The sequence below is a fragment of the Aptenodytes patagonicus genome, chromosome W, assembly GCF_965638725.1.
Source record: "Aptenodytes patagonicus chromosome W, bAptPat1.pri.cur, whole genome shotgun sequence".
NCBI lineage: Eukaryota > Metazoa > Chordata > Aves > Sphenisciformes > Spheniscidae > Aptenodytes > Aptenodytes patagonicus.
The window spans coordinates 18,735,290-18,754,549 of NC_134981.1; the positions used below are offsets into that span (position 1 = coordinate 18,735,290).

At 43.1% G+C, this 19,260-nt stretch overlaps 1 protein-coding gene and 1 non-coding gene across 2 annotated transcripts; both read right to left on the reverse strand.

Moving 5' to 3' along the window:
* Positions 1-1,597: 1,597 nt before the first annotated feature.
* On the reverse strand, positions 1,598-4,386 carry LOC143171880 (large ribosomal subunit protein eL37-like). Its single transcript, XM_076361014.1, has 4 exons — positions 4,332-4,386; positions 3,406-3,541; positions 3,026-3,110; positions 1,598-1,709 (listed from the first exon to the last, which is right to left on the reverse strand). Exons 1-4 carry the CDS (start codon positions 4,332-4,334, stop codon positions 1,640-1,642), a joined length of 294 nt encoding a protein of 97 aa, XP_076217129.1. The 5' UTR covers positions 4,335-4,386; the 3' UTR covers positions 1,598-1,639.
* Positions 1,811-1,891, reverse strand: LOC143172293 (small nucleolar RNA SNORD72). Its single transcript, XR_012997316.1, has one exon. It is a non-coding gene; the product is annotated as a small nucleolar RNA SNORD72 (small nucleolar RNA).
* Positions 4,387-19,260: the final 14,874 nt, after the last annotated feature.

The following is a 19,260-nucleotide window of genomic DNA, read 5'->3' on the forward strand; positions in this document are numbered from 1 at the left end:
ATATCTTTATCAATGATCTGGACGAGGGGATTGAGTGCACCCTCAGGAAGTTTGCAGACGACACCAAGTTGGGTGGGAGTGTTGATCTGCTCGAGGGTAGGAAGGCTCTGCAGAGGGACCTGGACAGGCTGGATCGATGGGCTGAGGCCAACTGTACGAGATTCAACAAGGCCAAGTGCCGGGTCCTGCACTTGGGCCACAACAACCCCATGCAGCGCTACAGGCTTGGGGAAGAGGGGCTGGAAAGCTGCCTGGCGGAAAAGGACCTGGGGTATTGGTCGATAGCCGGCTGAACATGAGCCGGCAGTGTGCCCAGGCGGTCAAGAAGGCCAATGGCATCCTGGCCTGTGTCAGAAATAGTGTGGCCAGCAGGACTAGGGAAGCGATCGTGCCCCTGTACTCAGCCCTGGTGAGGCCGCACCTCGAATGCTGTGTTCAGTTTTGGGCCCCTCACTACAAGAAGGACATTGAGGTGCTGGAGCATGTCCAGAGAAGGGCAACGAGGCTGGTGAGGGGTCTGGAGAACAAGTCTTATGAGGAGCGGCTGAGGGAACTGGGGTTGTTTAGCCTGGAGAAAAGGAGGCTCAGGGGAGACCTCATGGCTCTCTACAACTACCTGAAAGGTTGTAGCGAGGTGGGTGTCGGTCTCTTCTCCCAAGTAACTAGCGATAGGACGAGAGGAAATGGCCTCAAGTTGCGCCAGGGGAGGTTTAGATTGGATGTGAGGAAAAATTTCTTTACTGCAAGAGTGGTTAAACATTGGAACAGGCTGCCCAGGGAAGTGGTTGAGTCCCCATCCCTGGAAGTATTTAAAAGACGCATAGATGAGGCGCTTAGGGACATGCTTTAGTGGGCATGGTGGTGTTGGGTCGATGGTTGGACTCGATGATCTCAGAGGTCTTTTCCAACCTTAATGATTCTATGGTTCTAAACATTTCTATGATTCTATAATTCAAATGTACCCCCAAGTCACTGACTTCTATATCATACTACCTTTTATTGTTTACACCTAGCATAATTAATTCTGATCGATTTGTGCATCAACTTTCCTCACTGACCTTCCCAGACCATTTGGGTAACTTGTCTCAACTACAGCAGATCTCTTAGTTCCTTCCTATCTGGCAGTATGTGTGCTCCAGACTTGGGAGTTTCTTTTTACCCAAGAAGCAATGACCCACTGAATAGGCAATACTTTTGCAGGCCTTTCAGAGCCACAGAACAGTGAACAATGACTAAGACTAGGAATCCCTGTTAAACTATTCCCTCCCAGAAGAGCACTTAGAGCCATTATTCAAGTTACTATCTTTGAGATAAATTCTGATTCTCCATGCTAGGGCACAATGAAACTCAGTCCATAGTGCTGATATTCCATTTCTCTTGCATGTGAGTTCTTTGGAGTAACACATACAAGCCTCTTTTTAAGTTCAGCAGAGATAATGGTCCTTTTCAAGGTGGAGGTGCTATCAAATGAAAAGTCAATTAAAGGATTATTTTTAATGAATTGCTTCAGTGCATACCATCAAGAATTTGTGTGTAAATATATGTATTTTCAGGAATCACATATTTCACTGAAGTAAAACATGTATAAAAGGTGACATTTTCTGGATAAGACCATTTATTTTAACAAACAGATGAGTCTTTACGATGAACTGGAGGTTGCAACAGCTGCCCTCTTGGGCTTCGGCGTGGTTCCCTCACGGAATCCATTCCTACAAGTAGAAATATGGTTACCACTTTTTGAAAGGGTGGTTTCTACTCCAGATTATTTTCTAACAAGTAATGTTTTAGATCAAGTTCACCAGCTTTTTTCAGCTTCTCTCAGTAATGTACTGAAATCACTATGGAGTTCATACATTCAGACATTTTAAATAAGAAACATCATTGACAAGCTGTTTGGAATAAGCAGTATGGTTTTCTCTCTTCTGCTGAAGTAAATTTGACTTCTTCAAACAGGAAGATTTCAGTAATTGAGTAAACACTGCAAGACTGAATCAGATATAGCAGACCCACTGAAGGCACTCTCTACTTTATGTTCCTACTAAGCAACTCAGCAAAAGATTTCACATTTGTTAGTACTGAAGTGCAAGTCAATTTCTTACAGAAATCCTCTATGCCTCCAACCAGAGATTAAGACAGGCATGACAAAAGAGTCAGCCCCAAGCTTGCTTTTGGATATGACATTTCTACTTCAGTAACACTTGGTGGAAATCAGTCTGCAGTTGCACACTGTAAAGTATTTTCTGGTTGCTGCTAGGAAAGACTGCGGTCACCAAAAAAACCCAGATGAATGGATCCCTCAACTGCACCTAGGTCCAGGACTTAAGACTCCTACTTTTCACTATTAAATCCAATCTACATTTTTAGGAAAAGACTCTTGAATTGCTTGGTATTTTTCATCCAGCTTTCTAGTGTATTAGGCCAGAAGTTACAGAGCTCAGTTTTAGAACATGGAGGTCATACAAAAGAAATTCTTAATGAGTTTAACAGTATAGTACCTCGTAAGTACAACTCAAAGCTTTATAACACATTTTAGAAACCTGTAACTCAGAATCTTATGTTAGTTACTGCTAACTGAACTCCAAATTAGAGAGTGACTACTGAAGTATTTCAATGCTGAACTGTTTTTGTGGGCAAGAGGGGATTGGAACGCATTTCAAGAATTGTCTCTTACAAAACCCCATACTTCAGCGCAACCAGCAACTTCACTGACTCACAAATAGAGGCAATGCTACACAAAGCATACCTTTTCAAATGTGGGCATTTTATTACAATACCCTCTGTGTTCTGTACTATCTACACTTAACAGAAACATCAGAGCTTGCTATATATCCTATGTATTAACAATGAGCAAGCATTTTATAATTGGCAGCATATTCCTTTGAAGATATAAGGCATCATTTATTTCCATAATATATTTAAAAAGAAAGACCATACCACATTAAGTGTGCTAAATAAGAGTGTTAACTCTGAATGACGAATCCATGCAAGATTTCACATTACACTAGTTTGTAATAAAATGTCATACCTGAATCGACGGTAGACCCTTTTCAGGTGCCTCATGCGACCAGTACCAGTGGTGTTGCGTCTTTTAGCCTTTGCACTCCAGTTATCTAGAACACAGAAGTTACTGTTACTCATCTGCACCAAATAATTAGTTGCACAGTATGTTTGAATAGCACAACTATTCAATCTGACAGAAGCAAAAGAAAAAAAATTTATAAATTAAGTCAATTTCTATGCAGTAATACTGCATGTGTTACCTGAAAATAGTTAAATCAGTGTTAATTTCAAAAAAAAGCTCCAAACACTGCAAGATGACACTGTATTCTTCCTTGGTTGGAAAAAAGCCAGACTATTGAAGACGACAAAGAAACACAAGTTTTTAAACTCAAGTCTGTTACTTACACTTTCTCTTACGTTTAGCAGGGTAACCACATTTCCCACAGGTAGATTTCTGCAGATGGTATGCCTTGGACCCACATCGACGACACAATGTGTGTGTCTTATTTCGTCGCTTACCAAATGATGATGTACCCTTCGTCTGAAAAACATTTCAAGACATTGCACATTGTAAATATCACTAGCACTTGCAAGTCACGTAACTCAAAGCATAATAAGCGCCTCTAAAAAACATGCACAAATTCACAAAGTCCAATAAACATGTCAGAAGCACACTGAACTCTGAAACACCAACTCAGTTTTGCCTATAGGCATCCTCCATTTTTATAAATCAGTTCCTTACACCTCTCTTTGCCATTCCTACCCCCCCAGCCAGTGCTGAAATAACCACTCGGTGGCTTCGTTTTATCTCCAACTCCCTTCTCATCTCCCCCAAATTCATCAGTGATAAACAGTAAACTGCTTTTTCCCTGAGGAAAGGTATTTATTTCACGCAGATCAGCCGCACACTCACCACAAGAGGCTTTGGCGACCAAACCCCCTCTTGCTACGTTATCTGAAAGGCTGCCTCATCCCCAGGGAGAGCGCCGGCCCGGCCAGGCCCGCAGCAAGCACGGAGACCCCGAAGGAGATCCCAGAGGCGCTCCGGCGGCAGCACCGCCCCGCACCCCACCGCGGCCTCCCCGCCCAGGACGAGACGCCCCGCGCCCCCACCCGGGACAGGAGCGGCGCCCACCACCAGGCCCTCAGGCTTCAGCTCAGGCTCAGGCCCCGGCCCCACAGCAGCCTCCCCTCAGCGCCGTCCCGCCGCCGAGCCCGGCCACAGCAGGGCGCAGGACCGCCCCGCGTCCTAGACGAGGCCCACGACCCCACAGGGCCCGACGCGACGGCAGATGATGGCGGATATCCCGCACCCGGACCCCAGCGCTCACCATCTTCTCCGGGCGCCAGCACCAAAGAGGCCAAGACCCGCCCCGCTTCCGCTATAGCCCGGCAAGCGCTTCCGGGTGCGCGCTGGGAGTGTCCGGTTGGGCGTGACGGAGGGGTCCGGTCCGGTGGCCCGGCTGGGGAGGCCCGGCGCGGCAGAGAGTGAATGCTCTCCTTCGCTTGGCCTCGGCCCAGGTTGTGCTCAGGAGTTCCCTCTGCGTGGTGGCCCCTTCCCACCAAGCCCGGCCTGCTGGGACAGACTGGGGTCCCCGAAAGCCCTGGTGTCCCGGGTGAGACTCTCGGGGGCCTGGGCCCCAAAAGCCCCGTTGTCCCCGGTGACACCACCCCAAAACTAGTGCTTATTAGGGCATTGCAATGTGTCCTAGGCCATGGTGCAACTGGTCCTGGAAATAATGACTAAGGGGTATCTGTGTAAATATGTCTCTACCTGGTCAAGAAAATATTTAACACACCTAAGTTGCCTTACTGGCACATAATTTTTAACTCTAATGCATCTTCTCTGTGATAGCACCCATGCTGCTATTCACAGGTACCTACAGCTCCACTTCAGGCTGCAGAATCAAGTCCTGGCCCTATTTCCACGTTCAGTGAAAACTGTTTTCATGACTGAAATTCAGGGACGGGGTATTCTTGGCTGTAATACATACTTTCAAAGTGAACTGCCTTAAAAAATAGGCAGCCCCTACTGCACGCTCTGCTTGTCCATGTCCCCCCCAGCCCTCCACACGCCACGTGACAGTCTGCCTGCAGTCTAAAGCATCACAATGGACATCATTAATGCAAAATCGTTTTTTATTCAGATGCACCATTTAAATTCTCACATGCCAGCCTACCACGCATCTTCAGTAGACTCACAATCTATAGGCAATTTCATCTTAGAAGAGTTAATTTTGGGGAAATAACATGTACAGAGAGAACTTGAAGAAATTTGTGTTTATCTTATCATCAGTTCAACACCTACTTGTCTCAAACAAAGTCAGAAATTGATGATAAAACCAATTTATTTAACCTTGATTGTAGAATTATATAACCTTGTCTAACAGCTCTTGATAAAAGTATGTATTTATCTGGCAGGCTAGATCTCATTCCTTCTGCTTCTGGTTTACTGAAGCTGACTAAAAATGCAGTTATTCCAAAATGCAGCTGTCTGGGCCTGCCACAAGCCAGCAAACTGCGAGGAACTCTTCCACGATGAATGTGTGGACAGTTGAACCCCTGTAACATGGAGCTCGTTGTCCAGAAAAAGGCATCATCCCATGGCACAATCCCCAAAGCAATTAAGCCGTGTCCAACTGCTGCATTTTCACTCCTGGACAAACCAGCCTTGTACAGTTGTCTCAATATTAATTTATCCTCACTTGTTTCCTGAGCGTGGCCTCTCACTGAATTCCTTTGGTGTTGATTTATGTGCTGGGAGGCTTTTGACTTCTGCTAAGGTTGAGGGACGGGGCAAAAAGCCATTTTGACTTTAGCTGCATTGTTTCCAGACGCACAAATGTGTGGCCCAGGCTGTTCACTCAGCTCTTTCATTTTGATTGGCAATTTCTATCCCTGGAATAACACCTAAGGCAGAGGTCTTTGCTCATATTCATTTTACCTCACCTGAAAATCCAGGCATTTAGTCCATCCATGGTCCCACTGTAGTTAAAGGAGAGAGATAAATGGTTCCAAAGGGTATATCATCCCATCTTAAATTAGGTGTCTAAAGTAGGCTGGATAAATCATCCTTGGGAGGAACCCTTCTCCTTCCATTAATTCTGACAGGAGCCTAGACAGCCCCCTTAGGCTAGGCACATAGATGGCTGAAGTTAGGTAAAATGAATTTTGCCCTGACTGACTTAATGAAAATATTTTTATAGCAATTCTGTCTTCCTTGCCAAAAATCAAAAGAGAAAACTCAGTGTCCTATGGATGAAATGCCATACAGAAAAAAATCCCAATTAATTCAGAGTATGAATACATCCTACAGGCTGGACTGGGTCATATTTCTCCCAGCAACCTTGCTGTGTGTCTTTTAACTAGTGCTTCCTTTCCTCTTTCTTTCTCGTTAGATCTCAGAAATCTGGAAGATGCTGTGAAGACATTGGACAGATGCCATGGCAACAGCCTCTAAAGGAAGTATGTTGGTTTGGCTGCCTGCAAGGATATGCTGCCAGAGGAATTATTCTTGTCCTTTGTGGGATAAAAATAATCTTGTTCATTTACATGTCTTCAAACCTGTTAGGAAAGAAAGATTATTTTTTTTATATCCTCACACAATCGTCTTTAGTATTTAGGAGCACTGGATACTTCTAGGGTAGGGAATGGGCAGAGCTGTGGCTGATCCAGTACAATCCCAGAAGCTCAGCCCCCATGCAGGTCACGGGTGAGGATAGAGTTCACTGCCAATAGTGAACTCCAGCCTGCTCAAAACCCACAGACTCATGTACTAGCAACTGCTGAATGGCACCAGCCTAAATTCAGCACTGGCTAATTCACCCTTCTGCTTTGATGCATAGGAAGTAGTCCAAACGATTTAGAAGGTGACACATCTGGATTTCAGGACTGTCTTTTCGATGTAGGAAACAGCAGTCTGTCACTGCAGCCTGTGTCCCATCGCAGCACTTTTGGTCCAGCCAGGTCCAGTGATGGGAGAAACTCTGTCGTGCCAGCAAACACTGTGATCCTATTAAGCATCTAGATCAGGGTTTATTGAATATTGTGGAGGCAGGTGCCTTTCTGTATCCCCTAACACCATGGCACTTTGCTGGGGAAGAGGAGAATCACCCACTTCCAGTCCCTCCCCACAACTAAAGCAGAGCAGCCTTACAGATAAGTCCAGCTCAGGGACAGGGAGACCAAAACCAGGGCTGGCTAGGCAATACAGAGGAAGGTGGATATGAGCACCAAATAACCTCAGTAGCATTTGTTTTGCATAGCTTTGGTGTCATACTATGTAGCACCATCGCCAGACTGCAGTACAGCCATACAGTCCCTGATCTGACTATGGTGGGATTTGCTCAAAAATAGAGTAGTTGTATTGGTTCTACGAAACTTGAACACTGCTGAAAAGACTTGTGTGTGGCAAATGCAAGACTGATATCCAAGCAATTTCTGTCTAATGTCATCATATTGGCATCACTTATTTGTGCACATATGGAACGCCCTTTGTGCAAGTGAGGATGACTACAAGGGATAGGAATGGTGAAGATTCAAGCTTGATATATGCTAGAAGCTAGTCGGTGCTTGATACCAATTATTTTCAGAGATGCAGACAAGCTGAAGTCTTTATTTCTAAATGTGATCTCTTAGATCAAAGGAATGCTTTTAGGTCCTCTTGGATATTGAACACTTTGACCTAGGTAACAATGTCTCAGGAAGGCTGCAGAACTGAGGAATTCAAGGGCAAAATTTTCACGAGGGTCAGTTTGGATGCCTTTGTTTCTGGATATCATCTTGATTTGCAGAGGTAGACACCCTGAATATCTGTTACCAAGCAGCCACAAGAAACATAACTTTATTTGTATGGTATCCAGATTCTTCAGTTTGAAAAGAAAACTTTCATGTGTGAATTTGAACCAGAAACATTGGTCACCACAAGATGACAGTATAGTTCAACTAAAACTTTTCTCCTAAACAACTCTGTAAAAACTCTCTAAACAGTAACAATAAATTAGGTTAAAATTAAGCTTTCTATTTGTTTAAAATGAAAATGGGTAGAAGAAAATTAAACAGCTGTCACTAACTTAGGAAATTGCTTGTTGAAATATAGTGGAAATGATAAAAAAATTATCAAACCTCTTTGTATAACAAAGCTTATACAATGTGTATAAAATACATTTGATACTGTTGCTTTCTATAGCCAGTCCTCAACGGGAAGGGAAGAGCCCCTTTATCACAACTATGTACTCTTTCCATGCATTCAGTTATCTTTTCCATAAAAAATAGCACAAAATATGACCTTACATGTAGCACACTGAAATCAATGCCAGAGTTTAATAATAAAAATCAGTTATTCAAACTCACACTAAAGAGGGCCTCTGAGTGTTTTTCTCAATACTGAATTAGAAATTTTCATAGTCACTCATCCTTTCTATTTATGATGGCACGAATAGGTTCGTACTGATGATCACGTAACATCTCTTCTACAATGCTCATGAGCAGTGCTCATATAGGTAAGTTACATTAGAAGAGCAATATTTATTACTGCTCCTTAGCATTGGACAGAGAGACCAGATAATAGTCTTCAGACCACTGACAAATGCTCAGAGGGTGGCACTAATACTTGGTAGATCATGGCTGAAGCATGACTACCATCACAAACATAGCAGGAGCAAGAGCTTCCCACTCACTTCCTCAGCTGCGTTTAACCTTTACCTTGGGATAGCTGGGAAGGATCCTGGGTCCTTCCCCACAAGAAACCCCACTAAAATCTTTCTTTGTTGTTACATCTTGCTAGGGGAACAGGGGCAGCATACCTCTGTACAGCAGAGGTAACTACAAACCTGGGACATGCTTGTTACACAGTGCAACAGCATCTTACAGAATTTTAAAATTTCCCTAGGTTTTTTTTTTTTAATGCTTATACTTAGACACATTACAGAGTTGTGGGGCATTGTTGCACCAAAGCAGCAAGTCTCAAAGGGGATTTCACTGGCTAGCCTCAAGCTTGCAGAGGTGGTTGCGTGGCAATTTGGGCTGAGCACCAGAAGGGGTGCATATGAGAAAGCTGCAAGTTCCTTTACGAGGTAACAGCCATTTTCTTCTCTTTTCAGTTGTATAACAACTAAATATTCTTGTCTTGTTAGTATTATTTTGATAACAAACAACCTATATTGATCTTGTTTTGTTTGATACTGTTGTCTTAAACCTTTGTTGCATTATTCATGCACAAATATATGCACACACAAGCCTAGAACAAAATTTTCACTAGAGATGCACAAAAAGCACTTGAGCCACCACAGTCTGGAATTGTAGTCTGCATCGCATTCCAGGTGGAAAGGCCCAGCTTCTAACCACATTCCCCTTAAATTGCAGCAGAAAATATTTTAGTTAGTCGTTAGGTAAACTTTTGTACCAGTGCAGACTGCAAAGCACTGGACTTAATCTTCCTTCAGATGATTCTGGAGTTTTTGAGAAGAGACTGGGCAAATGTTTGTCTGAAATGGCTTAGGTGTAGCTGATCTTGTAGTGGAGAGGCAAATAGGCTGGATGATCTTCTGAGATTCCTCCCAGCCATATTTCTGTGATGCTATGATTGTATAAGAGGCCTCTAAGTATAAAGACATAACTGTATCTCTAATCTTCCTGGGTGTCATGTTCTCAGACAAACGCATTTGACTAATTTTATGCTTGGAAAAAAAGGTCAGATCTTCACGAATTCTGCGTTCAAATGTTGTCTGCTTTTCCCATTATGTTCATTGGCCAAACAAATGCTATGGCTTCTACCTTACAAACTTGCCTTGCACTGACACATTGGCATTTTAAACATCCATCCTTCCCCAGGGTAATGTATGCATTTTCAGGATTATTCTAAAGCACATTAAACCAAAAAGATTTATTACTGAACAAAAGAAAAGCAAATGTTGCCCAGTCATATGTGTATATATGTGTGTATATCTCTATGCAGGTGCATACATGTGGACAGTTACATACTTAGCAGTAGTAGCAATGTTTTCTTTTCTTTTTATTTAAAAAGACAACCACAAAAGCTTGTCTGATTCATAGCTAGACACAGACTAAATCTAAGCCCAGACATTATGGCTGAAATTTGCGAACTTGGAAGCCCAGGGCTGTGTGTCTAAATGTAACTAACAATGTTAATTCTTTTATACTTCCAAATGTAAAGTTAGATTCAAACAGTTGGCTACCTTACCCTCTCAATTTTCTCACTTTTTATGTAGAATTACATGCTTGCCTAGGTATCTCTGCCATCACATTCCCTCCATGTGTTACTCAGCTATGCTTCAAGTGCATATGTGAATGATTTTATCTTTAATAAAAGTATGTGAATGATTTTACTTCTCACCAACCATTCCTTAGAACATGACTTGATGTTGTTCTCCTCCCAGAAGACTTCTGGGTAGCTGGAGAAATAACACATGCATGCCTTATAGCACCTTCTGTCTCCAAAGGTAAGCAGGTAATTCAGTTTTACAAGACCCATCCAGGTTTGGCACCTGTTAGTGCTAAAAGCACTGGTACAGCATGTACATGGTACAGTACAATTTCAAATTTTTCATGTATGTTGCATTTGAAAAGTATCTGAGTACGTGAATAAATACAAAGCTGTGCACAAAATGTGCATTAGGTAAATATAAGGTGTCTGATTTTCTTTCAGAAATATGTATTTGCTTCTCACAAATATTTGCTGTTCATACATTTCAAGTTTTACTTTAGATCTAACATTCAGGGGAAAAAAATACATATGTTTACAGTGAAGTGGAAGGTCAGAGAAGAAAACACTGGAGAAAACTGGGGCACTCATGTTTAATCTGAAAACCAGCAAAAATAAGCCTAATATATTAGGATTGGTAGCCCTTGTCCTTATGGGAGACTTCAACTTCCCAGACATCAATTGGGAATACTATACTGCTGTGATGAGCAAGTCTGGGAAATTCCCAAAGTTTGTGGAAGATGATAACTTCTTGTCACAAGTACTTAGGGAGCCAACTAGGAAAGATGCCCATCTAGACTTGTTTGTGAATAGAGAAGGACTCGTGGGGGATGTGATGGTAGGTGGCCGTCTTGGCCACAGTGATCACGAAATGGTTGAGTTAAAAATTTTTGGTGTAATGAGAAAAAAGATCAGCAGAGTTGCTACCCTGGATTTCAGGAGAGCAAACTTTAAGCTGTTCAGGGAGCTACTTAGCAGTGTCCCCTCGGAATCTGCCTTTGAGGGCTTAGGGGTCCATGAGTGCTGGTCAGTTTTTAAGAACCACCTTTAAAAAGCACAGGAGCAGGCAATCCCATTGTGTTGAAAGTCAAGCAAGCGGGGCAGAAGACCAGCTTGGCTGAATCATAGTATCATAGAATAGTTTGGGTTGGAAGGGACCTTTCCTCATAGGAGAGGTGTTCCATCCCTCTGACCATTTTTGTGGCCCTCCTCTGGACCCGCTCCAACAGGTCCATGTCTTTCCTGTGCTGAGGACTCCCTTTGCCTCTGGGACTGTAAAATGAGGCCTGACCAGTTTTATTTACTGGTATAAGCACTGGTTATTTGCTCTTTTCCAGGAATTCCTAGACTTGATGTACTTCATTTGCATGCCCATATCTGTTTTGAAACTCTCTAGCATGCACTAGGGACAGAAAACAGCCCAAAGGGTCAGTGTTCAGGGCCAGAGAAACATTCCAGGTTTTGAAGTATAAATGAAACTTAACAGTAGTGTTTCAGTCATCTAGGATCTCTAAATGGGGGAAACTAAGATCTTTTCCCAGTATCGGCTGAAACCTCAAGCAGTACTCTATATGTTCCTTCAAGCTCTCTTAAGTTAAACCTGCATAGTATAATACATGATGGTATCAGATGATTTATGATAAACATCTCATATCCTTGGTTTAGTTTGCTAGGGAATAATTTCTGAGTAAGTACATGCGAAATCTCGGTTTATTTTTTTAGCATCCCTGAATAAATGGTTGTTTTGTCTGTGAAATTCCTCTGAGAGTTACTGTGTCAACATTTATTGTGCAATGCTTTTATTTACTGTGTAACAAGGTGAGAACAGCAGTGGGTTTTCCTGTAAATGTGAAATTTTTCTTGGCTGACCCAATGTGCAGAGCTCTGCCAAGAAAAAGCTGGGTAGCAGCTGCATTCCTTACTGGCTTGATGGGTGCGCTTGGGTGTGTGCAGGTATGTGCCTGCACACGTGCAAAAACACACATTTACTGGAGGGACTGAAAATGCTTTAGCAGTGGCCAACACCACCACATGTGCCCATCACTGATATAGCTGTGGATATTGCAGTCCCTGTTTAGGCTGCAGCTAGCTTGTGTATGTGAGCGTGCAAAACAGAGAGACTTTACCAAAAACGTAATCATTCTTGCCCCTGTAGGTACAAACTCAGTGTCAGGACTTTGGCTTACTTTTTAGCCTTATGATATATGTCCTCTCTTTCTAAAATCAACAAGACTTGTAAATATTGAGAAATATCTTGAGAGCAGCAGCAAAACAGCACGAGCAGTCAGTCCTTTCTGGATGCAGTTGTGGCTGGCACTGCTGGCTCCAGCTCTGTATATGTGCCACCTCTTCTTGGCCTAAAAGCTGACTCAAGTCTCAAAGCACTGCCCTGTGCTCAAGTTAATCCATCCTGATCTCCCCAGGACTTATTAGCTCAGCCACTGTATTACCCTAGTTGTGATGGTTTTGGCTGAGATAGAGTTAATTTTCTTCATAGTAGCTAATATGGGGCTATGTTTTGGATTTGTGCTGGAAAACAGGGTTGATAATACAGGGATGATTTAGTTACTGCTGAGCAGGGCTTACACAGAGTCAAGGCCTTTTCTGCTCCTCACCCCACCCCACCAGCGAGTAGGCTGGGGGTGCACAAGAAGTTGGAAGGGGACACAGCCAGGACAGCTGACCCAAACTGACCAAAGGGATATTCCATACCATATGACGTCATGCTCAGCATACAAAGCTGGGGGAAGAAGAAGGAAGGGGGGACGTTTGGAGTTATGGCGTTTGTCTTCCCAAGTAACCATTACACATGATGTAGCCCTGCTTTCCTGGAGATGGCTGAACACCTGCCGGCCAATGGGAAGTAGTGAATGAATTCCTTGTTTTGCTTTGCTTGTGTGCGCGGCTTTTGCTTTACCTATTAAACTGTCTTTATCTCAACCCACAAGTTTTCTCACTCTTACTCTTCTGATTCTCTCCCCCATCCCACTAGGGGGGAGTGAGCGAGCGGCTGTGTGGTGCTTAGTTGCCGGCTGGGGTTAAACCACGACACTAGTGCAGCTACATGGTCTCTAGATCAGGTTATCTTGTGTCTAGACAGCTTAAAGAGCAGGGAGAGTAGATATGCATAGGCTAAGGCCATCTTTGGGACTTATGGGGATTTGACCTTCTTGGAAAGGCATTTTATTGATGAGCTTCCATAAAATTTGGTAAAGGACAAAATGTAGAGAGGAAAAAAAAATAAAACTCCAACTATTTGGTAGATAATGCCCCTAAATTTTCCCACCAAGAGTCCCAATGCTAATTCCTCTTGCTTCAGCCGGTGTTCAAAGGATTAGAAGCAGTCTGATTGCATCTTGGTGGGAGCTTCATGCAGAAAGTCAATATCCAGCATTTGTGTGCTGGGAGCAATGGTATGTACTGAAACAAAGATGGCGATCCTGCTTTCAGGGAGATGTCATCATGTACATGTCCTGGGACATGATCCAAATTAATTCATTCTCACTCGAGAAATGCCAGCCTTGGCGTCTTTTTCTATTTGGAGAGGATTTGCAGCAGCCTTTGCTGCTACATGTGCCTGGACTAATTGCACAGGTAAAGAGTGCTATAACCTGCTTTACGCATGTGACAGTACTTATATGGCTCTACTCATCATAAGATTTGATCACCTGAGTAACACTTCTCAAAATACAAGAACATTGCTTGTGTTTGTTGGTTGCCTTTATATCAATAAGGCCCATAGTATGAGCAAGTTCAGTTAGCATCATACATTGTGTAATTATTCAGGAAGCAGTATTGCAGTATTGCAGTATTGCAATCACTTTAAAAGTCTCAGTGTAATTGCTGTCAACAGTAAAATATAAAACCATGATTTTGCTTTACCAGAAGCTAGTGATCTAGTCTGGTTAAACTATCACCTTGCTCAAAAGCACTATTTGCAGCTGTTTGTCACTGCTTCCCTCTTGCTAAATTTTATTTTGTATATTCACATTTAATACAGTTCTTAGAGGCTTGAATATAATAAAACTCCATTTGCAGAACTGCTAAAGTGAGTTAATAGTTTTCTCTTGCCTGCTGTGGGGCAGGACTCTGCCCACTGGCCCCTGACCACAGGAAATGAAAACAGCTGCCTGAGGAACATGCACAGGAGAGCCGTACTTGGAGGGTGAGCCCCAAGCAGTTAACATGTCTCCCGAGTTCGCCTGGAAGAGCCAGGGTGCCAGCACCATCCTTCTGCTGGTCAGAGACAACTCTTCTGTGTTTTGCAGTAGAGAGAGAAAGAAATCAATAGCAGTTTATATTCCTGTGCCTCCTGTCATATGCAGTAATGGCTCTGCCATTACAGTGGCGGCTCATCACAGTGAGCAATGCAGCAGAGCCACAGTGTGGTGGAAATGGAGCTGATCTGTAATAACCTTATGAATATGGTGATGCAACGGCTTTAGGTGGTGACAAGATCAGGGCAGGAGGTTATTGATTAAGCTTCTATTGGGGCTGGAGAGAGAATGAACAAAGCAGCAATGCAACAGCTCCCGGGTTGGAAAGCAGTGGGCAAAATCATCAGGTTTAAAGATCTGTCCCCAAAGAAATTTCAAGCGTGTTTCATCAGGTTATGAACTTGCAAGCAAAAGACAACAGCAAGTTAAGCCGTATGAGAAAAGGGATGGAATAGTGGACAGCTTGACCAAAGCTGTCTAAAGAAGACATAAACAGAACAGGAGAGAAAAGAGGGACTTCTCAGAGACGGGGAATAATATACCTTTTAAATGTTATTTACGCCAGCTTTTTAATGTTTTCAAGTTATGTTTTTCTTCAAAACATTTTTGTTTTAGTTAGTGATGTTTTGCTTTAGGCAGGGCACTAAACTGTTGATCTGTTGTCACCTGGAAGGTTCCTGACTAGGGCTGCAGGTCAGGGAGTGCTTCGGGAACGACAGCCTCCCACTCCACTTGTCTCTCACCCTGAGAGGTGGAGGACACCTACAGGTGCCAGGGGGTGAGCTCAAGGAGCCATGAGAAGCACACTGGGGATATACAATCTCCAGTGAAAAAGAGATTTGCAAATGGTAGCTCACACGATTAGTGCTACCATTATTAATTTAACAACAGCAGGTTGGTGGACGTTACTTGCTCTCCTTCGGTTAGTCTCCAGATGCACATTGGTCCCAAATCTTTTCCATGCAGGCAGGCTCCCATCTGGGAGGGAATTGGGAAGTTTCTCCCATGTCACTGTACAGGAAGACAAAATGTCTGTCATTCTTCAGATGTTAATTTGCTGCTCCCAGATTAGGAAAAGGTACATCAGAAGAGCTTTATTCTTTCCTAAGTTTCTGCTAGCTACTTGTCTGTCCTGCTTGGAAATACTCCATGTCTAACACCTGCATGATGTTACACCAGCTGACGTTGAGACAAATTCTTGAGTTTTCCCATTGAGTTCCCTCCTCATCTTAACCTACCTCCTCCTCTTATGCTTAACCTACCCCTGGGGCCACTGTGCCAGTCCCACTGTATCCTTCCCACCTTTGCTTCTGGGGCATCTTCTTCCTTTTCCAGCTTGCCATTTTTCAGAAAGGGAGCCTGTCACAGGAGTCTGTCTACCTGTGTTGTCCCTTCAATAGTATTTGAACCTGTTGTCTACCTTTTAACAACACGTAACTGAAGGCTAGAGGTCCCAAAGGTATTGATTCTTTAATATCTTTCATGAAAATAGGCAGCTGGGTAGAGAAAGATCTCTCCTTTGTCTTCCCTGAGGGAAAGGATGCAATTGTTCTTATTCATCATATAAAAAAATTAAATTCCTAGAAAACCAGGTCTTGGTAGTGCTGCTGCTCAGGGGACCACTTTTTTTGCGAGGAAGCAACCAAGGCTGAATTTCACTCCGCATGCTGGTACTGTTTATCAAATAGTGTTAACTAGGAGGAATTTTTTCAGCATTATTGTTTTATAAAGGTCCCTCCGCTCTGTCTTTGTAGCTGCTGCTCTGCATCAGGCAAGCCTTTTTACTGAGCAGTTTGTGATGATATCTTCCAAGTCACTGGCCTCAGATGATCACATGAGTCTGGTTCATCAGTATGGATAACAAGTTTACCGCACCTCAATCTGAGTTAAATTTCATCTGCCACAGCATCGCTCAATTTCCCAGTAGGTTTCTGTCTCTCAGCAGCTTCTTATAGGGTTTGTTGGGTTGGTTTTTTTAGTTGAATGTCATTTGCAAAAATTTACCATCTTGCTGTGATTTTTCTCCTCCATTCTCTCTCCTTCTCTCTTCACACAATATATGAAACTGTTGGTCCCTCTACACATCCCTGGGAGGATCTCATCTCATTGATAATAGGGGCAGTTATTTACTATACTGCATGAACATTAACATTAAGGTGCTCCCCCTTGGGACATGTATGCATTGCAGGCCTCATTGGATCTGGCCTCATAGACTGGGAAATGTGAAAGCAAGGCAGAGTGATGCTCTCAGTAGCTTAAAAGAGCCCAGTTCCCGTAAAAGCCTGTCGTCTGCCACTGAAGTGTTCTGCAGCTCTCTATTTCTGCTGTTCACAGTTCAGCTGCCCAAAGCTCAGGTCATCTAATATCAGATTCCTCCCAAGTATCCTGACACATGGTGATGGGGCAAATGCTCACCCAAAAGAAGCATGTGGTCATTTAGTTCAGGTAAAACAAAGGGGTTTACCACTCTCTGCCAGGTAATTTTGCAAAGCTGATTGTCTCTGTGGAACCATGGTCCCCTCTTTGTTCTTCTCATCTGACACTAATTCATCTGGCTCCGTTTTCTCACCAAGAGAAAATGTCCTGCAGTTGCTTGTTAGTTTAACAACAATATGGTGAAGAGGTGGACCACAGTGACTGGGAATGCTTCTGTACTGAAAGGACCAAAGTGTGGCCAGCAGATGTGCACACTATAGTGATGAATGAATGATTGGACAGATCGTCCTCCCAGCCACTGGTCCTACATGAACCTGGTTTTCCTTCATTAAATAGTCATATTGCTTTGAAGAAAACTTCTACCTACTCACCTTACTTCTTTGTCCCTTCCAAGCAGCATTAGACAGTCAGATGGCTTTTTGTTGGTGTTTTTTTTTTTTTTTAAAGGCATAATGTCTTTTCTAAAACACTGTAAGATGTTCTCAGACTTTCAGGAGAGATGATGGGCAAATATGAGACTGAAAACAGTATGTGGCAGAAGTCAGGCAGGGAAAGGACTGCAATGTCACAGCACGAAGGGGAGCAGGTCCTCACTGGACACCTGCAGGCAGGTGGCTAGGAGGGAAAGGGTCTATGACGTGTCTACAGGGAAGGAGCTGGCTGGGCTGAGGAGTAGGAGTAGGAGGAGGAAAGATGGAGTGGGCAATTAGAAAGAAAAAAGAGAGAAAAAAGAGCCCTGCGAAGATTTAGATGGATCACATAAACAGTGAGATGTAAGGGACTGGATGAAGCATCTGAAATGCAGCCTTCATTAATCTTTTGTCTCTCTTACCTCAGACTAATTTATTTTATGGACATGGAGATCTGTTCCTGCTGATGTATCAAGATGATTATCAGGCAACCTTATTGGTTTTTTGAACTGTTTCTTAAGCAGGAATTCTCAAGATTTCTTGAGAAAACCCTGTGCTGGTTTTCTACATTTCCCTATGTTTGAAGACATGAATCACCAAGTCACTATTATTTCTGTGCTATCTATCAGGAAATTTCCAGATGATTTTCTCTTGCCTCCAGCACCTATGAAAGCTATTGCTACCCAGTGGGCTCATGGTCAAATCACATGTTGTGCCAGTTGCCCCAAGAAAAAGGCTAGAAATTGTGGACAAGGAAGTTGGCAGTAACCAAGGGGCAAACATCCAGCTGCTCTCCAAACATGCTACTCCTGAGCAAATAATTCAGAGCAAATAACTGATTAAATTAATTTGGCTTTTATTCTACTTGTTTTCATCTATAAGCTGTCTGCAAAAATTTACAATTTTCTCAAAAAACAAAAAGTGCCATTAAGTTCTAGAGAGCATAAAGGTCAGGAGATCCTTTCAGTCAGTGCAGTGGCAACCTTGCCCTCCAACATAGCTTCCCCCAGGAGAGGGAGTCTCCAAGGGAAAGCATACCTCTCTTGTTCTGACTTAATCCTCATTGCCAGCACCACGGAAAGCAAAGCTTTTCCAGCTGAGGATAGGGTTTATGTGAGGAAGCTACAGGTACAAACATGAAAACCAAGAGAGATGTTTTATCTGATAGGTATTTATTGATAGTAAGAAATAAAATCTGACACTTAAAAAGCATACAGGCTTCCTGCTGATGGTACTACACTTGCTTGATCACGCCCTTGCTATCCAGCCTTTTGTCCTTGATTGCATCTGAGAATAGTCAGGAGGGGATTGGACTGCCAGGACAGGTACCTGAACTGACTTGCAAGGTACACTGTATGTGAGCAAAGATGTCACTGTCTGACTACACTAGACAGCATGCTTAGCTGTGTAAGGAAAGAGTGTAAGAGACTCCTTTTATTTAGGAACAGTCTTAGGAGATTGTCCAAAGGTATTGCCAGGGGGACTGTATGCGGTGTGTCTCCATTTCTGTGAACATACGCTTTCCCTAATAGCTGCCTTTGAGAAAGTTTTGCTGTGGTGGAAGACTTCCATGTGTAATGGTCTGTAAGCAAACTGGTCTTGGCACAAACATAAATGCATGTGACAAATGCAATGGAGTTACCTGTGCTTACAAATGTAGCTCATGGTGATAGTTATGACAATGTAAAATGGCGATTTTTCATTAAGCAGTTCTGTGTACGAGAAGCTGCGAGCGTAGGAAGTCTTCTCATTACTTTAAGCTGGCTTTACTATTAATGCACATTGCTTTGACCTTTAAGAGCTTCAGGCTCAACGACAGGCTCAGTGCTGTGCATACTGTTTGCTCAACTGAATAATCATAGAATCATTGAGGTTGGAAAAGACCTCTGAGATCATCGAGTCCAACCATCGACCCAACACCACCATGCCCACTAAACCATGTCCCTAAGCGCCACATCTACTCGTCTTTTAAATA

Bases quoted from the DNA above. Each gene is read 5' to 3' on its own strand.
- LOC143171880 (XM_076361014.1), bottom strand. The intron at 3,111-3,405 runs GTAAGTAACAGA...TCTGTGTTCTAG, and splicing joins TGCTAAACGTAAGAGAAAGT to ATAACTGGAGTGCAAAGGCT. The intron at 1,710-3,025 runs GTATGACATTTT...TTCTACTTGTAG, and splicing joins AGGGTCTACCGTCGATTCAG to GAATGGATTCCGTGAGGGAA.